At 51.2% G+C, this 24090-nt stretch overlaps 1 protein-coding gene across 1 annotated transcript in view; it reads left to right on the top strand.

The window, feature by feature from the left end:
* Positions 1-24090, top strand: part of DACT2 (dishevelled-binding antagonist of beta-catenin 2) — a 65371-nt gene that overhangs the window by 9298 nt on the left and 31983 nt on the right. Inside the window, exons 2-3 of the mRNA XM_012658960.1 lie at positions 19707-19879; positions 20080-20182. Coding sequence (XP_012514414.1) covers positions 19707-19879; positions 20080-20182 — 276 coding nt within the window. The remainder of the gene's footprint in view (positions 1-19706; positions 19880-20079; positions 20183-24090) is intronic.

The following is a 24090-nucleotide window of genomic DNA, read 5'->3' as shown; positions in this document are numbered from 1 at the left end:
GAGAAGATGCTTCGCCCCATGATCAATCCGGGAAACGCAACCGGAACCACAGTACGATCGTGCCTCACACGCAGCAGGACTGCAGACGCCGCTGCGTCGGGGAGAAGGGACACAGGCGCCCTCCTGACCTGCAGGGAGGCAGGAAAGGGCCCAGCACCTGGGAAAACCGCTGGGCTGACCCGGGAAGCTGAGCACGCGCTCCCCACGCACAGCCGCTGCGCCCCAGGCGTGACTCTCGGCCCACGTCTGCGGAGGAGTGCACACGTGAGAATCCTCGGTGCTGCGTGCAGGGGGAGGAGAGTCTGCACACGGCGGGGACTGGGTAACTGTGGTGTAAGCGTAAAATAAAATGCCGCGCGGTGAAAACAGGATGAACTACTGACCGCTACGTGCATCGGCAAAGATACAATCCAAATCTTGGCATTGAGTGAAAAACAGCAGGTTGTAGAATAAAAATACAACGTAATAGCTTCCACACGCGATCTAAGGCTCCCCCTCCACGAACCTGCTAAATACAACCACGTTAAGAGCCACAGACTGTGATTATCCACTGACAGGTGGGGAGAGCGAGGTCGGGGCACTGGACACCCCACCGGAATCACGCACCTCGAGTGCCGAGGCTGAGACGGGACCCCGGCGGGTGCGGCTCCTACCCCAGCGGGACAGTTGAGAAAAGCAGACGGTGATTCCACTTCTGTGAAATTCAAAAACAGACAAAACCCAACAACATCTTTGGGGAAAATCTTTTCTAAAAATGAGAGGATGACAAACCCAAGCTTCAGAGTGACGTCCTCCTCCCTGTGGGGGGGAGTGCAAGTGATCGGGCAGGTCCGGGGGACTTCGTGGGGACCCGGAATCTTCCATGTCCCAGCAGGGCAGCGGGCATCCCGGTGTTCCTCTCCCCAACCTTGTCTGCACCGTCGCCCGCGTGCCGCACACTCCGGGTGTGGCCTGCGCCCTGCCAGCCCAGCAAAGCCCGCTGCGTCCCCTTCACCACTGACCCCTCGTCCCCCAGCAGAGCCATGACAGGCGAAAGGGTCGACTCCACGGAAATGACAAGGGTGACTTAGCCCGGGAGGACGCCGTCAGACGGCGGGGCTGGAACAGCAGCTGCTAGGGAGCCTCTCGCGGCAGCCCGGCCGGCCCAGAGACCTGCACTTTGAACAAGTCCTGCCTTAGTCGCCTGCAGCCAGTGCTAAAGGACCAGAATTCGGGAACCTCTAATCCACGGAGGGGACTCTGCCTGCCCGGGGGACCCTCGCGCACTCGGGGTTGCCCTGCTCGGCGAAGCCATCGCTAGCACTGGCCTCCTTTCTCCGCCACCATTTTCACACAAGCCCAAACGAGGCCTTGCGGCGGCCGCTCCAATTGCTACTGTCGTCCCTGGTTCTAAAATTGAATGGTAGAAAGATCACCCTGAAAATATCTCCATCCTCATCCTCCAGCGCACACCTCACACCTCCACGCCCCGGAGGACCAGGACGGATTCGGCTTCAAGGGACATCAGGGAAGGGCATTTCCCACAGGCACGAGGACGCCGCTTCCGCGTCGTGTCCGCGGCCTTGTCCTCGTGCTCCCCTCGCCTCCTGCCTCGCGGCCTCTCTGGGCGTCCCACCGCTGGTTTGCGGTTCTCCCGTCGGCCAGAGTGGCTCGCAAGGTCCCCAAGCTTCCTCCTGGGATGATTCTCCTGCTCGGATGACCCTTCGCAGGTAAGACCTTGTGGTTTGCAGACCCCCGGCCCGTGTTCTGAGTGCGGGTGGGTCCTGCGCCCCTGACCACACACGTTCTGTTGTAGGATCCTCCGTTTTCACCCATGTTCGTATTTACTGCAGGTAACCTGTGAAAAGCTCCAGTCTGGTGCTGGTCCTAACGGAAGGACATGAATGATACTATTGTTGTCATTTCTCTTTCCACCTAGATTTAAACCTCCGAGGACTAAACACCACCCTCTACTCTTGTACCCGACCCTAATATCGCCGGTGACAACTCGTATCTGCTGAGTGCAAGCGGGGGCCATTTACTCCCACGGCCACCTCGTGAGGTTGGCCCCTTCCGGGGGCCCAGTTTACAGACGTAGAAACCGAGGCCTTGAGGGTCTGAAACTGCACAGTGAGGGAGGGTTGGGGTTGAGATCCAAGCTGGTGAGCGTGCTGAGCCCTGCATGTAGCGCCTGTGCGTGTTCACGAGGAACAGTGTTGGCTCAACCACTTTGCTTCTTAAAAGAATCTCTTCATATTCTTGCAGCTGGAGGAAGAAGATTGTCATTATTCAGAAAACCCTATGAGACTAGAAGAAGGACCACCCTTTTATGCAATTCTATGTGGTTTCTCAGGAATTCCAATTTTCCCATATCTGGCAAAGTCCAGCGCTGGGCGGGGGCCAGGAAGTTCGTGCTCTGGGAAGCGCAGTCTCTGCTGCCCCGTTCCTCAAAGCAACTCAATCAACAGCTTCACAGCAGAATTGAGCCGTAGGCTACACTGACGGGAAACACCCTCTCAGGACAGCTGCCTGGATCTTGATACTTTATTTGATGAATAAAACAATACTCCCTTTGCTAGAACGCCTCTGGGTGCTCACACAACATTGCAAGACCAAATAATACATAACACTGGCAGTTTAATCACCCCTAAGTGAGCCAGCCCAAGAAGCTAAATGGCACCGCCCTGCGTCAAGTTCTCAGACGTCTGTCTACGACACCCCAAGCCGACACGCAGTCTAAGTGCACAGATCCGTGTTCACACCTTCCCAGGCAAACACCGGCCCTGCCCGCGCCTCAGGTCCAAGCTGCTCACGGGCGGAGCCAACCCGAAGGCTGGCGCAGACAGGCCCTGGGTGAGACGCACCGCCTGGCACCTGGCCTTGGACAATCGCCCGGTCTCCGGCGGACAGACTCTGGCAGGGCGGGGGTGGGGGTCTCCATGGCCCCAGCGCACTTGTCACCTGGAGAGTTTCAAACCAGACCGATGTGTGGAGAGTGGATGACATCGTTTGGGGGCCTTGGTGATTTCTTAGACGTCCCAGGTACCCTCTGACTGACACGCAGCCCGGCTGGAGGAGGCCAGAGAGCAGCAGGGCTCTGTCGGCTGCTGCCAGAGGTGACCAGAGCGTGTCCCGGTGGAGTGCACGGCACGCACGGCATCGGTGCAGCAGCTCTCCGCGGCGGGCGCGCTTTGCTTTTCTGGTTCTCCATCCGTCGTCCTGTTTTCCCTGTGAGGCTTGCCCCCGAATGTCATCTCTCGCTTGCATAAAAACGTTGGGAAGTGGTGGGATAAAGGAAGTCAGGTGCACTGTGGGATTCAGCTCGAGCTGTGCTGGCTGAGGCTGTCGTCTGCGTCTGTGGTGGCAAACTGGTCCTGTCCCCTTTGCCGTGGCGAGAAGAACACTTTGTGGGCTTGTGGCACTGGGGGGGCGAGTCCCGTCCTGAGCACAAGGCGTGGAGAACCGAGCGGAGCTGGGGTGCCCCTGCCAGGGAGCCGCGCACAATACACTCCACCCACGCACCCGAGCACCCGGGCAAAGCGGACCCGCTCCCGCCACACGCCACCCCCCGGACTGGCCGCTCCCTGGGTGGCAGGAAGCACGTATTTCTCCCGGAAAGCCTATTTGATTTCTTCACATCCGAGATTCTAACTCAGGCCGATTCCACCTAAAAGACATATTTCTTCTGTCAGAAGAGCACGGTTTTCCGAATCGTCAACACACAAAGAAGTCAGGCCCCCCCAGTGTGTTCCAGAGAAGTCCCCAGAATGTGACCTGCCTCCTGTCCCACCACCAAGCGGCCGTGTTGCCCCCACTGAAAACGGAGGGGAGGCCCGAGAGTCGCTCGCACAGAAACCAGACTAGCTCATCCGGCCACGGGGGCCGTGCCCCCCGTCAATCTGTCACTGCGTCCACCGTTCCCGGGCCCGCGCCTGGCAGAGAATCCGTCTTTGAAGGCTGCAGGTGGCCCGGCACAGAGAAGGTGGCCCGGCACAGAGAAGGTGGCCCGGCACAGAGAAGGCCGCCCAGCCCCGGCGCGGGGGCTGACGGGGCCCAGGTGCTGCCGGGGCGCCCTGGATCGAACGAGTCACCTGTGCCGACTCGCTGGACCCGCCGTCGGGTCAGATGCGTCGCATTAGAAAGCGGGGAGAAAATGGTAGGAACGTCCTTACAGGAGCCAAACACAGAGTTAGTTACCCGGTCCAGAGGAAAGTGACCCGAACCACCTGCAGAGACCCCGCTCTCAGGAACGTTTTGATGAATAACGCATTAGGCACCTGCCGATCAGAGCTCTGCGGTTTGATGGATCCCCCTAAAATCGATCAGCAGCAAAGTCCTGAGTGTTGCCATGCTCTTCCGCAAATGACGTGCTGCCCAAGACGTCAAAGCACGACATAGCCCTCCAGGGCCTTGCAGCCAGATATCGAACATCAACGTAACTTGCGTGAAAACGTGTTTTGCAGTAACCAGGTGAACGTTTTCTGCCCACGTACCGACTCGCACCATTGCCGCTCCCGAGCGCGCGTCCCCGTTCTACCACCTGCGCCTCTCCCCACCCACTACCTTAGTCACTCGTTCCAACTTAAAAAAAGAAAAACAGCCACAGTTGCAGGAGTGAAAATGCTAGCTGGAGGATAACAGAGGGTCCGTAGGGCTGGCGAGGGGTGACGGGTAGCGGGACGGGGTTTGTGTTCTGGGAGATGGAGGAGTCCCGGAGCTGAGGTGATGATGGCTGCACAGCAGAGTGAACGTGCTCACTGCCTCCGAGCTGAACGCTGACCAGGGGGTCACGCGTTAAATTTAATGTTATTTACGTCTCACCAAAATAAAATACATGTTAACTGGAAACATGGAGAGAATGAGAACTTACTTTTATTTATTTATTTTTTGGCAAATGAAATGATCTCAGTCCTTCAACTGCTGCTAAAGAGGAAAAAGCAACAGAAGGACATTTCTCTCATTAAGGAATTGCTGTTAGGCAACGGACGTGGAAGTCCTGCTGCTTTGAGTCATTAGTGGCGCGGCGGGACCCAAGGCAGGATCCATCCTGGAACTGCCCCAGTGACCGTGACACTCCCGACGACCCAAGACTCTCCCTTCCGTTTCCAAGCGGGACGTGCTGTTAACAAAATGTTCCCACATATTACTGCATTTATTTAAGCTCAGATAATTCTTAGTTTCATAAATGGCTTTGATCAGTTTCTGGGCACATCCCTGGAAGGTCAAAGCAATCCTGCTGCTTCTTGCCTTTGGTCTGAGCAGCTGACTTGCGTGTCTGCTTGCCGACGCGCCCCCAAACACGGGGTAGACGCAAAAGCAACGAAACGCCAGGTTGGGAATCGACGTAGAGAACACGCCGTGTGGTTGGGGGGATGCAGGGGTGTAAGGGTGAAGAATGGGCAAGGTTGAGCAGCGGCAGGGACAAGACCTCCCCCCGCCATGAACATGAAACCAAACATCAAGCAGGACAGAGGAGAAGGACGCGTCCTCCACAAAGAGGCCGTGGCAGGCAGGGAGGACGTGTGAAGAGATCCTAAAAGCTTCCACCCTGAGCCGCGGCAGAAGGCGTCGGGCCTCAGACACCACAAAGGAGGCGCCAGGCAGGAGGGAGCGGGGTGCAGCCCCCCTACACCTCAGGGGAGGCGTCACAGCCCAGGGCCCTGCACGTGAAGAGCAGCAGCGCACTGAGTCAGACCAGACACCGCGGGCTGTGAGCTTGCACGCAGCAGGGACCGGAGCACAGAGAGGTGTCCAGGATGGTCTGGACTTCACCTTGGAGACTTGCCCAGGACCCCAGCACAATCACACAGATGCAGCCAGGAGACGGGGGGGGACCACAGTGGACACCGGGGCTCGGCCACCTGCCACTAATGGCGTGCACCTGTGCGGGAGGCGTTTCTCCTGGATGACGCAGAGCGTCGGCAGAGGCGTTCACTGGGATCCCCACTCACCCGTTTCTCGCAGAGAACGAGGTCACCGGCAGGTGTGACGTCAGAGCCTGTTCTCTGACTTCCTCCCTTGTATTGGCCGTGAAGTCTGCGTTCTGGGGTCCCGGCCTGGCGTAGCGCTGGTCTCGCGTCTGTTACTGAAATGCGGTGTCTCCGCTGCCTGATGTTAAGACTCATGTAAACTCATAGGTGACTTGTGAGGAACAAACTAACGTCTCCAAAGCACAGTGCTTGATACAGCAAACCCATAATAAGAGAAAAATAGAGTCTAAAAGTTAGAAGACTGTACACAGAATTTAGTTTCCTGTACTTCCTTGCTTTGGGGGATTATCTAATTAATTTTTTAATATTTATATTTAGTTGATTTCATGAAGTTGTGCTTACAATTTTCTAAGTTAACGTAAAACTTTTAAAATAACGATATTCGGCCTTAGCAAGATTGTGTGAAAATGGCCGCGTCTATGGATAGCTGGGGGAGGTTAATCTGTACAACTGGGGGCAACGTTTTCAATCGCAGAGCAGTTCTCTCTTTATGTATTTTTCCTAATGACATAAATATGCAGATGAACAAATATTTAGCTGCCAGCACACGTAGTAGCAGGTGTAGATAATTTAAGGTTATTATTTTATTGTGTGCTAAATTACTACATCTTTGGATATCCTCTTTTATCTCATAGTTTTAGTTAAAACTGTGTTTGGTTAATGATTTCACATCTCGTTTCCCTTAGCTCTGCATTCCTCCAGCATGTGCTTGAATTTCTCTTTCATGTTCAGTGTCTTTGATCTGTGTTGACAGGATACGCAATGAGAGTCAACACGAAGCGTGTCAGCTCCTGCGTCAGGAAGCGTGCAAACATGCTAACACCAGCTGATGCAGTGGGAGCCCCTACGTAGGATCTGGCCCTGTTCTGGTTGCTCACGTCTGAGCTCTTTTGTTTCTTACAGCCGTTGTTTGCGGCAGTGACTGTGAGCATGCTCGTCGCACGAACAATGACTCTGAGGCCCGGGGAGATCCAGCGAGTTGCCGAATACCACGCTTAGTCTCGGAGTTTGGTCAGGAGAGTGGGGGCAGCCGTGTCACCGAGGAAGTGAAAGCAGGAGTGTGTGGAGGTGCCGGCCTGGGGAGGGCTGCACCGCTGGAACCCACACCCCACGTATGTCCTCGGGGACACAGGATCAGCACAGACACGGAGAGCCACAGTGTCCCCTCCCTGGACCCGCAGGGCCCGCGGGCCAGCCCAGCCCCAGTCCCGCTTACACACTCCAGCATCGAGAGCACTCGGCTGCATGTGTGGTTGTGCCTGGAGCACCAAAAGGAAAAACAGACGTGATGCTACACTCCTTCCAGAGCGGCCGAAACAGAGCAGGCGGCAACACCGACCACTGGCTGGGACGTGGAGAGAGGGGGGCTCGCGTGCACCGATGCTGCGTGTAAAATCGCAGCCACTGCCAAAACCGCCTGCTTCTGAAGAAGCTCAGCATATGTCTGCCCCACGACCCGGCCATGCCTGTCCTAGGCGTCCACTCCACTTCCAAGAGACTTGAAAACACAGGCCCACAGAGTCCTGCGTGAGAAGAGTCAGGACGGTTCATCCACCACAGCCCCAGACTGGAAACGGCCCAAGTGCCCGTCAACCGGTAAAGAGATTTTAAAATGTTGCTCTGTCACCATCAAAAGGAAGGAAAAACAGTTCTTCTAAGATGAACAAATGTCAAAAATATTACGCCGAGCAAAAGAAGCCAAAAACAAAAGGATGCACACTGTATGGCTCCAGCCATAGAAAGTTCTAGAACAGGAAAAGCTAACTGAACGTGCTAGAAATCTGGACAGTGGTGGCTTGGGGACGGGGCCAGGGAAAGTCACGAGCCGTCTCTCCAGGGGATGGAAGTTCTTCTGCATCTTGCTAAGGGTGTGGGTTACATGATCGTGTACAGGGTGGCACTCACCAGACCGCATCCTTGTCACAGGCCCCTCCCATCATCTCACCTGGATGAGGAAGTGGATCACGAGTGTGTGCATCGTGACTCGGCAGCGCCGCCTGTGTGCATCCACCATCTGTGACACAGCAGAGCCGCCTGTGCGCGTCCACCATCCCTGACTCGGCAGAGCCGCCTGTGCGCGTCCACCATCCCTGACTCGGCAGAGCCGCCTGTGCCCGTCCACCATCCCTGACTCGGCAGAGCCGCCTGTGCCCCATCCACCATCCGTGGCTCAGCAGTGCCGCCTGCAGGTACATCCACCCGAAAGAAATGAACGCGCGTCACAGCAGCACCACCTGCGACAGGAAACAGCAGATGTGCACAGTGGCAGGATGTGCAAACCGCAGCATATTCGTGCAGAGAACACTGCGCAGCGACGAAGTGAGTGAGCTGTCACCACACGGACAGCGCGGGTGTAGCGCAAACCTAACCCTGAACAAACGAGGCATGGGGCCACTTACATAAAATTCGGAAAGAGGGGAACTGACCCACGGCGTTACATGGCAGGAATGCCCCCGGGAGCAGGGGGCTGGCAGGTCTGTGCCCACGTGCTAACAGAGGGCTCCCTGTGTCGGAATCCACCTGCGGCCCCGTGGCAGCTTGCGGGAAGAGGACGGTGACCTTCCCCTCCCTCTCGTCGTGGGTGGAACTGACCTCCTGGAAACAGCCCAGGGAGGGCTCGGAGTCCGACGGGCCGGGTCAGTTTGTAACGCCCCCTCCTGTTCTGTGTGACACTCTGTTTCGGTTTGTGGGCTGGGTCAAGGCTGTACCCGGGACGGTGGAGGGCTCGGGACTGGGGCAAAGGAAGAGGTGAGAACCGCTACGAGCCAGAGAAGAGCTGAGTGAGAGGAGGACGCCGAAGCCCTAACCCGCGGCGCTTGGACAGTCAGCACGCGGGCGTGTGAGGAACGAAAACGGGAAGTCACACAGTCCTCTTCCGAAGGCTCCTTTTCCTTTTATACCAACTTCTCCAGGCGTTTTTCGGACGGCGCTCTCACCTGCACAAAGCAGCCGGACACGTCTTGATACCAAATCTGGCCCCAAAGAACCTGCATGCACGTACGGAGCGCGCTCCGGGCCCACGTCTGAACGCCTGGCAGCTGGCGTGGACCTCGCCGTAGGAGCCAAGCTCAGTTTGAGCGGTTACACAGCAGTTTTCATGAACATTGTTAATCTTTCGTCTCTCGTTGTCTTACGTCCTCCGTCGGTCAGCAGGTTCACCACGGGGAGGCAGAAGCCCTGCTCTGTCTCGGGCACTCAGAAAAGACCAGGAGCCGGGCGTCTCCCCCACGCACGGGAACCCCTGCACCAGCCCTCCCCGGGGCCCAGGTGAGGGGCGCTGCTCCAGGACAGCGGCTGTTAGAATTAACGTGCAAGTGCCGTAAACCACAAATATTCCCAAGTTACTTAGCTTGGAGGTAGAGTTAATGTAACTGCTTCTTTGATTATAGGATCTAAAGCATGTATGAGGATAATCGACCAACAATTAAATAAGCATTTAATTCAATCCAATACAAAATTGTTGAACAATTATGCAATTATATAAATTTGCCCAAAAGTTGCCTGTTTCTCAAAGAATAAAGTGTTTTCTTACCTTTCAGTCATAACTGAGTCTGGTTGTTAATGATGTTCCAGTTTCTATAAAATAATACTTGCAGAAACATCTGTGTCTCACTTTATGGGACTTGCTGACCCCAACCGGCTGGGTGTGCGTGTTTGCGGAGGAATGCTAGGTCCCCACGCACACGCAAGGCGGGAGAGAGCCCTCCCACGCCGGACGGTCCACTGGACAGCGATGCATTGACCTCGTCACGCAGGCTTGCTTTACCTTCGTGAATTTCAAGAAGCCTCTTTGTAAAATATGTAATTACCACTTAAAGGAATTACACCTACTATAGCTTAATTTCCTGGTTCTCAGGCTCAACAACTGTCGGTGCTAATTTTCTATTGCCGGTGACTTCTCACATTGCTGAATTCCTTCCCTTACATTAAGGGATCCTAGACCACCTGTTCTATTTTACATTATTTTTGACAACCTTTCCCCATGTCTTTAATATAGAGTTCCTACACACCCATAATAAATATCTCAATTAAATTTTTGATAAAAGATGTAAACAGAAAAGACCAAAAAAGATGTATAAATACGTAACATATATCAAAAAAGATGTTCAATCTCAACACTTTAGAATCATATAAGATTTGGGGGGAGTTTTCATAACACCTTGTATTGACAAGACTTCTTTGTGGGAAAGGAGAGAAATTAGCACTTTTACAGAGGATGATTTAGAATGGTGAGAAATAATTAATCGTATAAATGTCCTTCAATGGAGGATTAGTTAAATACATTATTGTATAACCACAAATGGGATGTTATGCAACTGTGCATATGCATGTATTAACACAGCAAATGCAGAGAAAACATGTAAGTAAAAAGAGATTAAAGTTGCATCAAAAATTATATGTACACAGAAATCTCTGGAAGGATATGATATATTCAAAACTGTGCATAATGAGACAGGTTTATGGACAATTTTCTCCTGCTATATGTTTAATCATCATCACATTTCTTTAATAATCAGCAAAAACTATAAAGATATTTCTACATGTGAAGAGAAAATGTTTTTATTAGTAACTACTTGTAAGTAGGGAGAATATGGCGGTTGCCTCGTCCAGTTAGCCCCAGACTACTGCGCCATGAACACATCGCGACCTTCTCCCGGGAGCCCTCTGCCGGAGCGGCCACCTGTCGTAGCGTGGAAGGACACCAGCATCCCAGAAGTGACATCGTGTGGCGACGCGCATTTCCCAGGACTCCAGCCAGTTGATGACACTGTGAGGTATGGACACCTGGAGAGAGTTGCAAGACACATTCGCTTTGTAACAAACACACAGGCAACCAAGGTCTACCTGCACCCTGACGGCAACTGGCAGGATCCAAAACCTAACTGCTAACCACATTCTCTAAGCAACAGACAGTAGCAGGTAATAACGTCACCCTTTGGATTGCCGTTCACTGCAGGAGCAACAAGTCAGTTCTTCCCTTACTGTGGAGTAATAAAACGCATAGGCGCGAAGTCACAGTGTAGTTCCAGCTTTAATTCAACCCCTTCCTTACAAGGCTACAATTACAACTTTAGTCCTGAAACATTAAATACAAAAATGATTATGCATCACTAGTCAACTACAGGACACCCTGTATCCTTTCGTTTTTCTATAGGGACGTGTGCAGGCACACATGCACACACACATACACACCACATACATACACACACCACACATACACACACATACCACATGCACACACATGCACGCACACACATTGCACCCACACCCACACACGTACACACACATACACATACCACATGCACACATATACATTACACACACACCACACACACATACACACACCACACACATACACACACCACACTCGTACACACACATACCACATGCACACACATACATTACACACACACCACACACATACATACACACACACACCACACACATATACACACCACACACACATACCACATGCACACACATTACACCCACACCCCACGCACCACATGCGCACACATACACACATGTGCACACACACACGTACATGTAAACACACAAATATACAAGTATATATGATATTTTGAACAACGCTGCCGTCCAGCGCTGCACTGCTGTGTCCCGGTGCGAACGCGAGCGCACACCCGAGCGGGGACCACAGACTGTGCCGTCCCACAAGTCTCGGAACCAAATGACGCTGCCCTCCAAGTGGCCATCAGGGACGAGTTAAGGCTAAAATATTCCTGAAACAATACTAGCGAGTGCTGAAAGCAGGGAAAGAAAACACTAAAAGTAGAAAAGGAATTAAGATAAGACTTCAATTTTATAATAAATAAGAAGGAGGCAGGACACAAGTGGCATTTATTTGGCTACTCGACGTGCGGCTTTAACGTTGTAGAAATTCCTCATGACTTTGCAAATAAAGTCACGCCACATCAAGTCAAAACACCTGCCTCTGAAGAGTGACATCATTTTATGAGGTTTGTGGTGGCTTTAGGCAAAATTCAGCCTGGAAATTTCAGTCCTGAGGTTTCTCCATTGCTGTTCCGATGCATCTCACCCAGGGGGGTCAACGTGGAGTTTCACCCTGCGGACCCCCTCCTCTGGGGACGTTTCTCTGAATTCAGTAGAACTTCGTGTGCAAAAGTCCCGTCTTTTTGCCGTCCTCAAGAGACAGGACAATGGCAAATATTACCTCTAAATCATTAGTTCAGAGTTTATACTGAAAAGCCAAAACATAAAATTCATAAGGCACCTCATGAACATTGAGAAACATTGGAAAACTCACGCAAGAGTGATGGTTTAAATGTGATCTCAGACTTAGTAAATCACCCTTTGGTTTTGCAAACAAATGAAACACCGTTATGTAACAAATCTCCGTTGTGTCAAACTGGGCGTCTTCAGACACCTAAAACCCACCAGCAGCTGGCGAGGAACACGGACTCATCGTCCTCTCGCTCCACCTCCGGGTGGTTTTTCCTGCCTGTGCCACTCCTGTGTCACCAGCCTCCAGGCAGCGCTCTCCTGCCCCTTCCTAAACAGGCAGCTGGAATCCTCCGGAGCTGGGGATTACACAACACCGCTGGCATCTTCCCCTGTCCTGCAGGCAGCCACGCCCAGGGTTGTTACCGGCAGGTCTGCACGCAATGAACTGCATGCCCACGAAGCAAAGGGAGACGCAGCCGGACGCAAGGAAGCTCCTCAGCCTGAGCCCCCCCCACGCAGAAACCCCACCAAGAAATCTGCAGGGGGCAGACCTGGGCTCCCAATGGTATTTTATGAGATTATTTTATAGATAAAGGAAAACCTACCTGCTAATTGATGAAGTTAGGCAGTACCTAATTGCATAATCCTCACTGGCCTTTAGCAATAAAATAGTTTTAATTTCCTGTGGTTGGTTTGGCATGCAGAGAAGCCACACGTATTTGCCATAACTTTATGATGGTCATTCTCTTTAATAAAAATAAATAAGCCACTGCACTGTTTATCTAGAGCTTGGTGAGGAATTCCTGAAACTTCCTCCATTTTTAACATTTCTCTTGACTCCTATGCAAATGTGCTCATATCATAGATCGTGAGGCTTGAAGAAAAAACTAAGTTCGTGGCTTTTATTTTGTAAGTCAAGGAGACTCACTAATTTTTCAACTTTTCCATTTAATTACACACATAATGCTTAGAGAAAAATAAAAATGCAAGAAAAGGAAGCAATCTACCTATAACCCTTTTGCCCATATATTCCTATCAATATTTTAAGTGTGTAATGTTTCACACGTTTTTATGCACAAATTCCCACATATTCCACACATATACATACACACACATATTTTTTTAATGGAGCCACGGTTTTGTAATCTGCTTCTTCATCTTAACAGTATATCATGAATAACTTTCCATGTCAACAACTATCCATGCCCTTTAGTGAATTCCATCCCGGGAGTCCGCGGCGGCAAGTGATTGGCAGGAGGGTGCACAGATAGATCCGCGGAAGAGGCTGCAGGGTCAGGGAACAGCCCCGGGTAGGGAAGCGTGGGGCAGCAGACACAGCGGTTCAGTTCCATGGGGAAGGAGTTCATCCAGCACGTGCTGACGATGCTCGAATGATTAATCTCATGGGAAAATGTGAGCCTCCCACATCCACCGTGGGCAAAAATAAACTCTGGGCGAATGAAAGACATACCTGCAATACTAGAACTCATGTGAAATCTGAATAAAATTTAACAAAATACTGACTTCACATTGAGATGGGAGAAAACCTTTAAAGTAAGACGAGAATCACAAAAAACAAAGGGAAAAAAGGGAAAAATTTAATGCTGATATGTCAAGGTTACCACAAACAAAGCTGGAGAAAAAGAGAGATGGGGGAAAAATATTAACACGGATAGACAGCAGCCTGAATGCAGGGAGTTCCCGGGAACAGCGGGATAAAGATGGGAAGGGGTGAGTGGGCAACTCCCGGAGAAGGGAACAAGAGCCGTGGATGAACACAGGGGAAGGCGCCCAAACGCCCCCAGGCACAGCACTGAACGTGCAATAAAGACTGGGAGACTTTTTTACCACTCAAATTGAGAGAGAAATCAGACCGAAGCGATGATGAGGAAAGAGAACACGCTAATGAATTAGAAAACAAGCAAGAACAGAGTGGCATCAAAGTCAATAGTTGGTTCTTTGAAAAACTGATAAAATTGTGAAACCATTGCCAAGGCTGAAACAAATGCAGAGAGAGCACAAATAACCAACGACAGAAAAAATACGAGGCGGGATCACTGCAGATTCAAAAACATTTGTAGATAATATCACAGAACCCTTTTATCAACACATCTGAAAATGTGGACAAAATGAAAAAATCTATGGAATAATAAATCTGTAACAAACTGACACAAGAAGAAATAGAAAGTATGAATAATTATACGGCTACTTAAGAACTTGGATCCATAGTTTACAATTGTTACGTAAAGAAAATACAGGTACAAGTGGCTTCATTAATGAATTCTACCAAATACTTAACAATAAAATGACCTGAATCTTATACAAATTCTTACACAGAATTTCAAAAGATGGACTACTTTCACTCATCCTAGGAGGCCGGCATACCGTTGATTCTGAAAACCTGAGGAAGAATATACAAGAAGGAGGAATGATGAGCTAATCTCACTTATGAATACGGAGGCAAAACCCTAAAACCAAATATATCAAACTAAATCTAGCAATATATACACAGGAAAGCATGTCATAACCAGGTTGGTTTATTCCAGAAAAGCAAGGTTGGCTTTTTATTTGTAAATCAATCAACATAATTCATGAAATTAATAGAAAAAAAGGAGAAAAAAATAATATGGTCACCTCAATGTCTTAGAAAATACATTTGATGAAATTCAACATCCATTCCAGGAATACAGGACAAGTTCCTTAATCTGATGAAGGGTGTCTACAGAACACACACAACGTCATTTTTGTGATGAAAAGTTGAAAAGCGTCTCACTGCCCTTGACAGTGGCACATGAATGCTTGATGCTACATCACCTCTCAACATCCTGCTTAAGTCCGAGCCGCCGCAATAAGGCGCGAAAAACACATCAAAGGTGTAAGGATCAGAAGAGAGAAAACCGCCATGAGTCAAGGATAATACGAATGTGCATGGAAAAAAATCCAAAAGAATTCAAATGAGGAAGTAAGTTTAGCAAACCGTTAGATGCCTTATTGGTATTTCTTTATATCATCAACAAAAACCCAATGCATTTTTAAAAGGTAACATCAATGATAGCATTAAAAAATTAAGAAAGTAGGTCCCATTTATTTATTTTTGTTGCTGTGGTGATTGCTGTGGGAGTCTTCTTCAAGAATTCCTTGCCTAGGCCGATGTCTGAAAGGGTCTTCCCAACATCTTCTTTTAGAATTCTTAAGGTTTTATGCTTTGAGTTTAAGTCTGTTATCCGTCTTGAACTGATTTTTGTGAGAGATGGAAACAACCCAAGTGCCCATCAATCTATGAGTGGATTATTAAAATTTGGTATATGTATACAATGGAATATTATTCAATCATAAGAAACGACAGTGATCTAGCACCTCTTATATTTTCCTAAATTAAACTTAAGCCCATTGTCCAAAGTGAGGTATCACAAGATCAGAAGAAAGGACTCCACTTGTACTCGCCATCAAATTGGTACTAACTGATAAACACGAGGGTACTCACATGGCAGAAATACTCCGCAGGGATTAGGGGGATGGGGGGGTAAATCTGCAACTAAAGGACACGGGGAGCATTGTAGAGGGGAAGGGACTGCCTCGAACCCTTGCTTGGGTGAGGCAAAGACATAAAGTGTAACCATAATGTTCGTACCCTCATAATACCCTGAAATAAAAAAAAAAATTAAGAAAGTAGGAATAAATCTAATGAAATATGTACAAGACCTCTACACAGAAAATCATAAAACAATATTTAGAGACATTAAAGAAAGCCTTTATAAAGGGGGATTCCATGTCCATGGATGATAAAACTCAATACTGTGAAGATACAATGTCTCCCATAGAGTGGATGCAGTCCTACCAAAACATAAGAGGCTTTTTGTAGAGATTTACTTGCTGATTCTAAAATTTACATAATATTGCAAAGTCCCAAGGACACCAAGACACCCTTGAAGAACAAGTGGCAGAACTTGATCTACTGAAAACCCACACTTTATGTAAAGATGAAATAATGAAGACAATGGTGAGAATAGACAGGTACACTAATCCAACAGAAAAGGACCCAAATACACACACTTCACTTATAACAAAGTTGGCACTGTAGGATCATTTTTCCAATAAATATTGCACTGGAATATGTTTAAAAACAAGTAAATTGTAACCCCCCCCCAACCTCACACCATACACAAAACGCTGTTCCAGGAGTGAGACAGGAAACTGGCAGGTCCTGCCCCTTAAGGAGCTGCAGACCCAGGTCTCTGAGAAGAACCGGAACCGGTGAAGAGTCCAGTTAAGACCAGTTGGAACCAAGATGGTGACAAAAATAACCTCCGCTTGCCATTTTCTGCCCACTACATCCTGTTTAGAATGTATTCCAGCACTAAAAGAAACTCCTACCAGCACCATGACAGTTCACGATCACCATGACAACCTCACAAGTGACTTTATATGGTACAAGAAGAGGAGGAACACCAGATTTCTGGAAATCTTTGCTTCTTTCCCAGAAGCCCCATGAATAAGCCACCCTTATTTAGCACATAATCAAGAGACAGCCAGAAAAAGGGTTGGGCCGCAATGCGCCGGGGCTGCTCTGTCTATGGGGTAGCCGGCCTGCTGCTCGTCTGTTTAATAAATTTTGCTTTTGCTTCCAACTTAAGGCTCCTGCTTCAATTCTTTGCCGCACGAAGCCAAGGACCATTTTAGGCTTCAGGATGGACCCCAGTTTGGGGATCCACTTTCCTGTGTCTGGTGGATTGTATATCTAAACAAGAAAAGCAAAATAATAAAGTTCCTAACAAAGAGCATTAAATAATATCTTCACGAGCATGGGTGAGCAAACATTTCTTCAAAAGGGCACAAAAGGATTAAGGATAAGTAAGACTACATAAAAATTAAGAACTCCTGTTTACCAAAAGACATCCTTAAGAGAGTCCACAGAGAGGGAGAAGACACAGAACTGATAAAGGGTCCATATCCAGTCCCACCCTCTGTCTCTCTCTCTATCTCTCTATCTCTACCTCTGGGCTAGATAAACATAGAGGACAAAGGAGAAAATAAAAGAATTATAAGATAACATGAAAATTCAACACTCTCTTTATGGCAAAAAAAAAACAACACTCACAGAAAACTAGAAATTGAAGGCAGCTTCCTCGTCCTGATACAGGCGTTTAAGGACACCCCCAGCTAACGCCATACTTACTGCGAAAGACTGAGTGTCCCCTCGAGAACAGGAACCAGAAGAGGCTGTTATTTCTTGCCGTCCCCATCATCATTGTACTAGATGTTGTAGCCAAGACGATTAGTCACGACAAAGAAATAAAAGGCACTCAGATTAGAAAGGAAAAAGTAAAACTATCTCTCTCTGCAGATGACATGAGCTTATAAGCAGAAAATGCAAAGGAATCTGCTAAGGAAACCCAAACTATCAGAACTAAGAAACAAGTTCAGCAAAGTTGTAGGATGGATATTCAAGAATCGCATTTTTATTTCTATACATTAGCAATGAACATTGTGAAAATAAAATTAGAAAACAATTCCACTTACAATAGTGATGAAAACAATAAAGTGCTTAGAAATAAATTTAACAAAGAAGTGCGCGATTCGTACGCTGAAAACAACAAAGTATCATTGGAAGAAATTAATGAAGAACTAAATAAATGGAAAGACAAGTTTATGGTCCAAAGGACTTAAGCTGAAGGTAGCATTATTTGCAATTGATCTACAAATTAAATGCAATTGCCATGAAAATTCCAGCTAGCTTCTTTACAGAAATTGACGAGCTGATCCTAAAATTCATATGGAATGTGAAGGACAGGTATTCAGCCCAAACAATCTTGAAAAAGAACAAAGCCGCAAGCCCCACACTTCCTACAAACTTACTACACAGCCACAGTGAGGGACAGGGTGTGGTCTGGCCAATCAGGACAGACATATACACCAATGGAATAGAATTGAGAAACCAGAAATTGATTTTAGGATCAAGTAATTTTCCACAAGGGTCGCAAGACAATTCAATAGGGAAAGAATTGTCTTTTCAACAAATAGTGCCGGGACAAGTGAATATTCACAGGCAAAAGAATGAAGTTAGACCTCTACCACAACATATACAAAAATTAATTCAAAATGTATCAAAATTTAAATGCAAGTGCTAAAACCACAAACATCTTAGAAGAAAACATAGTTGCGATCTTTGACTTTGAATTAGGTAGTGGTTTGTCAGGAATGACACCAAAACCATAAGCAAGAAAAGAAAAAAATAGGCAAACTGCACTTCATCAAAATTGAAAGCTTTTTGCTGCGAAGGACGCTATCAAGATGGTGAAAGGACAACCCACGGAACAGAAAGTTATGGGCCTCATAGGGAACTGCCAATCACGTCTAAGGGAACCGTGCAAAGAAGACGTACATCTCAGTAATGAAAAGACAGCCCAGTTTAAAAACGGGCAAGCGATCTGAATAGACACTTCTCCAAAGAAGACGAACAGTACGCACGTGACTATCATTACCCCCAGGGAATCGCAAATCCAAACCCCAGCGAGATGCCACCTCACGCCCACCAGAGTGGTCGTCACCAAGGTACAACTGCGGGCAAGCACAGGAGAAAATGGAACCCGCAGCCTGCTGGAGGGAATGGCAAAGGGTTAGGGTTAGGGTTAGGGACAGGGTCAGGGTTAGGAATAGGGATAGGGTTAGGGTCAGGGTCAGGGTCAGGGTTAGACTGACAGTTCTTCAAGAGGTTAAATGCAGCAGCCCCCTGTGGTCCAGCGCTGCCCCTCTCAGATATACATCCAAGTGAAACGGAATCATGTTTCCACGCAAACACTGTGGGGATGTCCCAGGAGCACGATTTACCATAGCTAAAACGTGGAAACTCAAACGCCCATCAACACGTGATGGATGAGCAGATACAGTGGAACATTCTTCGCCGTGACAAGGGACGAAAGTGACACCCGCTGCAACGCGGACTCACCTGACAACACTGAGCTCACCGAAGGGAGCCGTCGCGGGGATCCGCCTGGGCAGGATTCCATCCGCAAGAAACGTCCAGAACGGGCAGCGGTGTGTTTGCCACGTGCGAGGGGAGGCGAGGAAATGGGGACGGGGACGGGGCGACTACCGGTAAGTACGGGGCTCCTCCGGGGCCTGGTGAGATGCTCCGAAAGTGTGGGGATGGCGGATACACTAATATACATACACTAAAGTAGCACAGACTAAAAGCTCTTGAATTGCACCCTTTGAACAGGCAGGTTGCATGGGATGTGAATTGCATCGCAGTGAAACCTGCGGTAACTTTCAAGCGCACGCTGCGTTTACGACGCAACACGGGCGCACGGTGTGATGTGTTCCGAGAAGTTGTCTTTTAAACAATTTTAAAAACCTCGACAAAACCTTTCTCCGTTTCTGCTGCACCCGCCTCCCTCCCTGGGCTTCTGCTGGGCCCGCCGTCCGGAGTGCCCCGCGCGCCCTCTGGAGCGGGTCCCGGTCCGGTCCGGCCCAACCTGTACCCGAGAGGGCCCCGCTGCGACCCGGGGCGGGTCCTGGTCCGGTCCGGCCCAGCCTGCACCCGAGAGGGCCCCGCTGCGACCCGGGCGTGCGCCGACGCCGCCCCGCGCGCCAGCGATAGGTCCGGGCCGGCGACCCGCGGCGCGGGGCGGGGAGAGGAGGCCGGCGCGCAGCTGCGCTCGCTCGTCCGCGCCGGTCTGGTCGCCGGCGCCGCGGGGACCGCGGAGGTCCCGGGATGTGGGCGCCGGGCGGCCCTGCGGGGCCCGCGGGCTGGGACCGGCGCAGGGTGGGCGCGCGGCTGCGCGCGGCGCTCGCGGGGCTGCACGAGCTGCAGGGGCTGCGCGCCACGCAGCAGGCGCGGGTGCGGGGCGCCCTGGCCGCGCACCCCCCGCCCGGGCCCGCCGCCCCCCGCGGCCCCCGCGCCCAGGAGCTGCGGCTGGAGGCGGCGCTGGCGGCGCTGCAGGAGCAGCTGGTGAGGACCGAGCGCGGGCGCGGGGGAGAGGGGGCGGCGGGCGTTCGTGGGCGAGAGGGTGGGCTGCCCTGCCGGGCCGATTGCGGGTCGTGCTTGGGTCGTTGGAACCCGCCGGAGACGGAATGAGCGGGCGGCAGAGGCCGGAGGCGCAGGTCGGGGTGTGGGGAAGGCGCGGCAGGTGACATCCCGAAAGTGGCCGGGACTGCCTGGGACGTGCGCGCACCCTGCCCGCCTCCCAACGCCGGCACGCCCGGGGGGGTGACAGTGTTGTTCTCATGCAGACGCACTGACTTGATTTCCCCTGGAGGGGGATCTACTGGGGATCCTGCCGTGTACCCCTGGGTGCCAGGTCCTCCCCCGCTGTGCTGCTTTGGGGACACGATGTCAGTGTGTAAAGCGCACCGGATTTGTCCTCGGAAATGTGCTCAGGCTGAATGGGGTCCAGTCACTGTAAAGAAACATTCGGGAAAACCAAGTGTCTGATGAACCCCCTCAACCTTCTAGCCTGAGCTGTAGGAGGTGGCGTGTGCTCTGATCAGACAGGAGGACCCTCGGCGACCTCTCTGCCTTTCTGGCTGTCTCAGCACTACTGCTCCATGCCAGTTCCTCCTCATGCAACTGAAAACACTCCCGTCCCACGCCCCTGGCAGGAATTCACGTAACATGTTGGGAACCACTCAGAAGGGTCTTTGCACTGCTGCCGCATTGTTTTGAAAGAAAAAATTAAAAGGCTGTAGAAAGACGCCTATTTGTATGAACCACCTCCGTTCCTCTAAGCGAAATTTCCTTTGCGTTAGAAACTCAAATCCGTCCTGTTCAAAGCTGCTTTCAGAGGCCACCCAGCGAAGTCACAGTGTCACTGTCGGCTTAGCTCCGTCCTGCTGTTAACTCAGTCCGTGCTTCTGGACTAAGGGACCAGGAAGTCTGGTGTCTGGAGGTGCCTCCGTGATTCCTGTTATCTTCCCTTTTTGCCAGAGACAGAGGTGGCAGACTGTGTGTGAATGAGCAGCCACCTGCGGCCCACACAGGGGCAGAGTGTGCCGAGTGGCACCTACAGGCTGGGCTGAGCCGCCGGGGTGACCAACGCATGGCAGTCCGCTGAGGTCTCTGTGTTTGCTCCCAAAGGACTCTCGGCTTCCGTGCGGCCTCAGCTGGGCACACGCTCTGGCCCGCAGGTGTGTTCAGGTGTGTGCGGGACGGTGCTCTTGGGATGCCGGCCGGATTGTTCTGTCAAGGGGGAAAGAGCCCAGTTGATGATTAACTTGGCTTAAGGAATACACAACTCAAACTTGTGAGCACTCAGCCTCTAATTACAAGTAGGCTTTTGGAAGAGAAGATCAAACAGGTTTTTTTGTTTAATTTTTTTTTTTACTGTGGGGATCAGAAGGAACACACAGACTTTGTCTTGAAACTTTGTTCTTGGAATGGAGTATGTGATAAAGAGAGAAGAATAATTGAATCGATGTGACGTCAGCCCGGGGCTTAACACTTTTACACTTTTCTTACAGGGAAAAAATTAGGAGCGATAATAATTCTACAATGTAGAATATAATCAAAATGCTTTACTCCCCAGTCCTTACACACTCTAGCAGGGTGAACCCAGGGTCCCTCCCCGACCCCGGCCTTCCCCTGGCCACGGGTCCATCCAGGTGCAAGACAGGAGGAACGTTTATCTGTCCTCAGTGGCTTTACCCCCCAGGAGTGCTCAAGTGAGAATGCGCTTCGGCATTTCTAGGGATTAGAAACATTTCCTGACTGTCATTAGGAAAACAGCAGCGTTCACCAAATTCTGCCTTATCAAGTGTGCCGCATGGTTGTATGATAATTGCTGTGTCAGAAGTCACAGAAGAGGGTGCAGTAGTGGTTGCTCAGTAAGATTTGTTGCGTAAATCAATGAGTGATTTTTATTGCTGGAGCAAAAGGGAAGATGATTCCAGCATTTGGGATCCCCCTACGCTGGATGTGCAAGCTGACGAAGCCGCCCCGCCCTAGCAGGCCCTCACCGTCCGGGCAGAGTTGGCTGTGCTTCCCCAAGAAGGGCCTGGCACTCCCACTGTTAGAAGGGCTGAGCTCGCCAACAACACTGAAGTACAAAGACGTCACACACGCACTCGTACTCAGGACCGCAGGGTAGACCGCCGGCGGGTGCTGCCGTGTCGGTGGGAGGTGCCCTCCAGTGGGAAGCAGAGAAAGGGCCTGGGACTCCCCAGGGAAATCTTATCCTGAAGAATTTCCCGATCTTGACTTTGCTGGTCGTGACTTGTTGTAAAAGTGGCAGCTCTTGCTTCTCGCTGGCAGGGGCCGGCATCCCGTGCTGCGGGAGTGAGCTCTGGGTCTGACCCTGCAGCTGGTGTTTCCCTTGGACCCACTGTGCTTGCGGCGTGGACACACACAGGGGCCGGGGAGGCAGCGTCGAGAACCCGCCCGGGGCCGGGCATCGCAGGACCCGCAGGGCTTCCTGTGCCGTCAGCCGTGCAGTTACCCACGAGCGGTGTGCGACCCTGGCCCCCCGCTGTCCAAGAGGGACGTCTTTTCAACTGAGTAATGACGCTAACCCCCTGCAGGACGGAGGCGGCAGCCGCGAGTTCATGCGTGAAGTGTTTCCTGTGTGCCTTCTCAGCTTTCAAGGAAAGATACCATCTCTATATCCGGAACTCGAGGGCATTTTTAGTTTTTGTCCTGGGAATGTGCTGTAAAGGTTTCTTGGTGGCTGTGATGTCGAGGGGGGAGCAAAACAAGTTCGGGTTGTTCTCTGTGGTGCACAAGGGCAGTGTTTAGAATCAGGCGCTGGCCACATAGTTGTTTGTAGTGAGACCCCTGGAGTAGAAGTTCTCGAACTCTTTGTGGTCAGGAGACGCTTCTGTGGTTCCTGGGAAGCTCCTTCAAATGCGGGTTCCGGGCTTGCCCTGGAGCGTCTCAGCGAGGGGGCGGGCCCGGAGCGGGGTCTGCAGGTGTGCCCTGCGCTCTCCACCGGGCGCTCTGAGCCCTGCCTCACACTCAGAGGATTTGACACAAGCACCCCCCGATCACACCCCGAGCAACCCAGCCCCGAAGTTAGCCTGACGCCTGCAGGGAAGTGGGGAACTGAGCGGCCCAACAACCGGCTGCCGTGAGGGCTCCTTCCGGCCGTGGCACTCGCGCAGGTCGGGCTCTGCGGCTGGCTTCGCAGGGGACGGCTCAGTCCTGTCACACAGGGACTTGGCTGTGAGCAAGGCAGGACGGACACAGAAGACCCCAAGTTAGGGACCGCGCGAAGGGTTAACAGGGGCTGGGACACCCTGAGTGTGGAGTCGGCACCAGGTCCGAGGGTGCAATAAATAACCTGAGAGCCCCTGAGAGCCCCGCGCTGCCGCGGCCCCGGCCCATTAATCAGAAACCAGCCAGCGGAGGCCGGGCTGGCCAAACATTAATCACAAAGCAATTAGCCCAGCACAAACACTCGGGGGCTCTGCTTTTTGGAAAGGTCGTTGGGGATGCAGGGAAGGAGCCCCCGGGGTGCAGAGGGCCCCCTCCTTCGGGAGGAGGAGAAAGTCGGGAGCTGGAAGAGAAGAGGTCGGACGGCTGTTTTTAAACAGTGAGGCGTGGCCTGGCCAAGCAACTTAGTTTTCTGTGTGTACCGTGGGCTTTGTTTGATGACAGGAAGATAAAAAGTCACTTGCAGTGAGAGCATGGGCTGGCCCCTTTGTCCGAATCTGAGCTTGTTCTGCACGGGTGCTGTCGGGCTGGCCTGAGCCGGTCCCTGTGTGCTGCGCTGGCTTCCGTGGCGGTGCTGTCCGCTGGTGACATTCTGCCTCTGTGGAGACGCGCCGGGTAGGAGGCCGGCGTGTTAAGGCCAGTCTGGCTGTGCTGGGAGCATCAGATGCTGATCAGAGTCGGGACTGGTTTCTGCCGTGTACGCGTTTGCAGGTGGTATTACGGCTTCAAACTGTGTTTCTGTGCACACCGTGGAGGGTGCTGGGAGACCCC

Source organism: Propithecus coquereli, unplaced genomic scaffold, assembly GCF_000956105.1.
Source record: "Propithecus coquereli isolate 6110/MARCELLA unplaced genomic scaffold, Pcoq_1.0 Scaffold591, whole genome shotgun sequence".
Lineage (NCBI taxonomy): Eukaryota > Metazoa > Chordata > Mammalia > Primates > Indriidae > Propithecus > Propithecus coquereli.
This window is presented reverse-complemented; position numbering and strand designations above follow the sequence as displayed.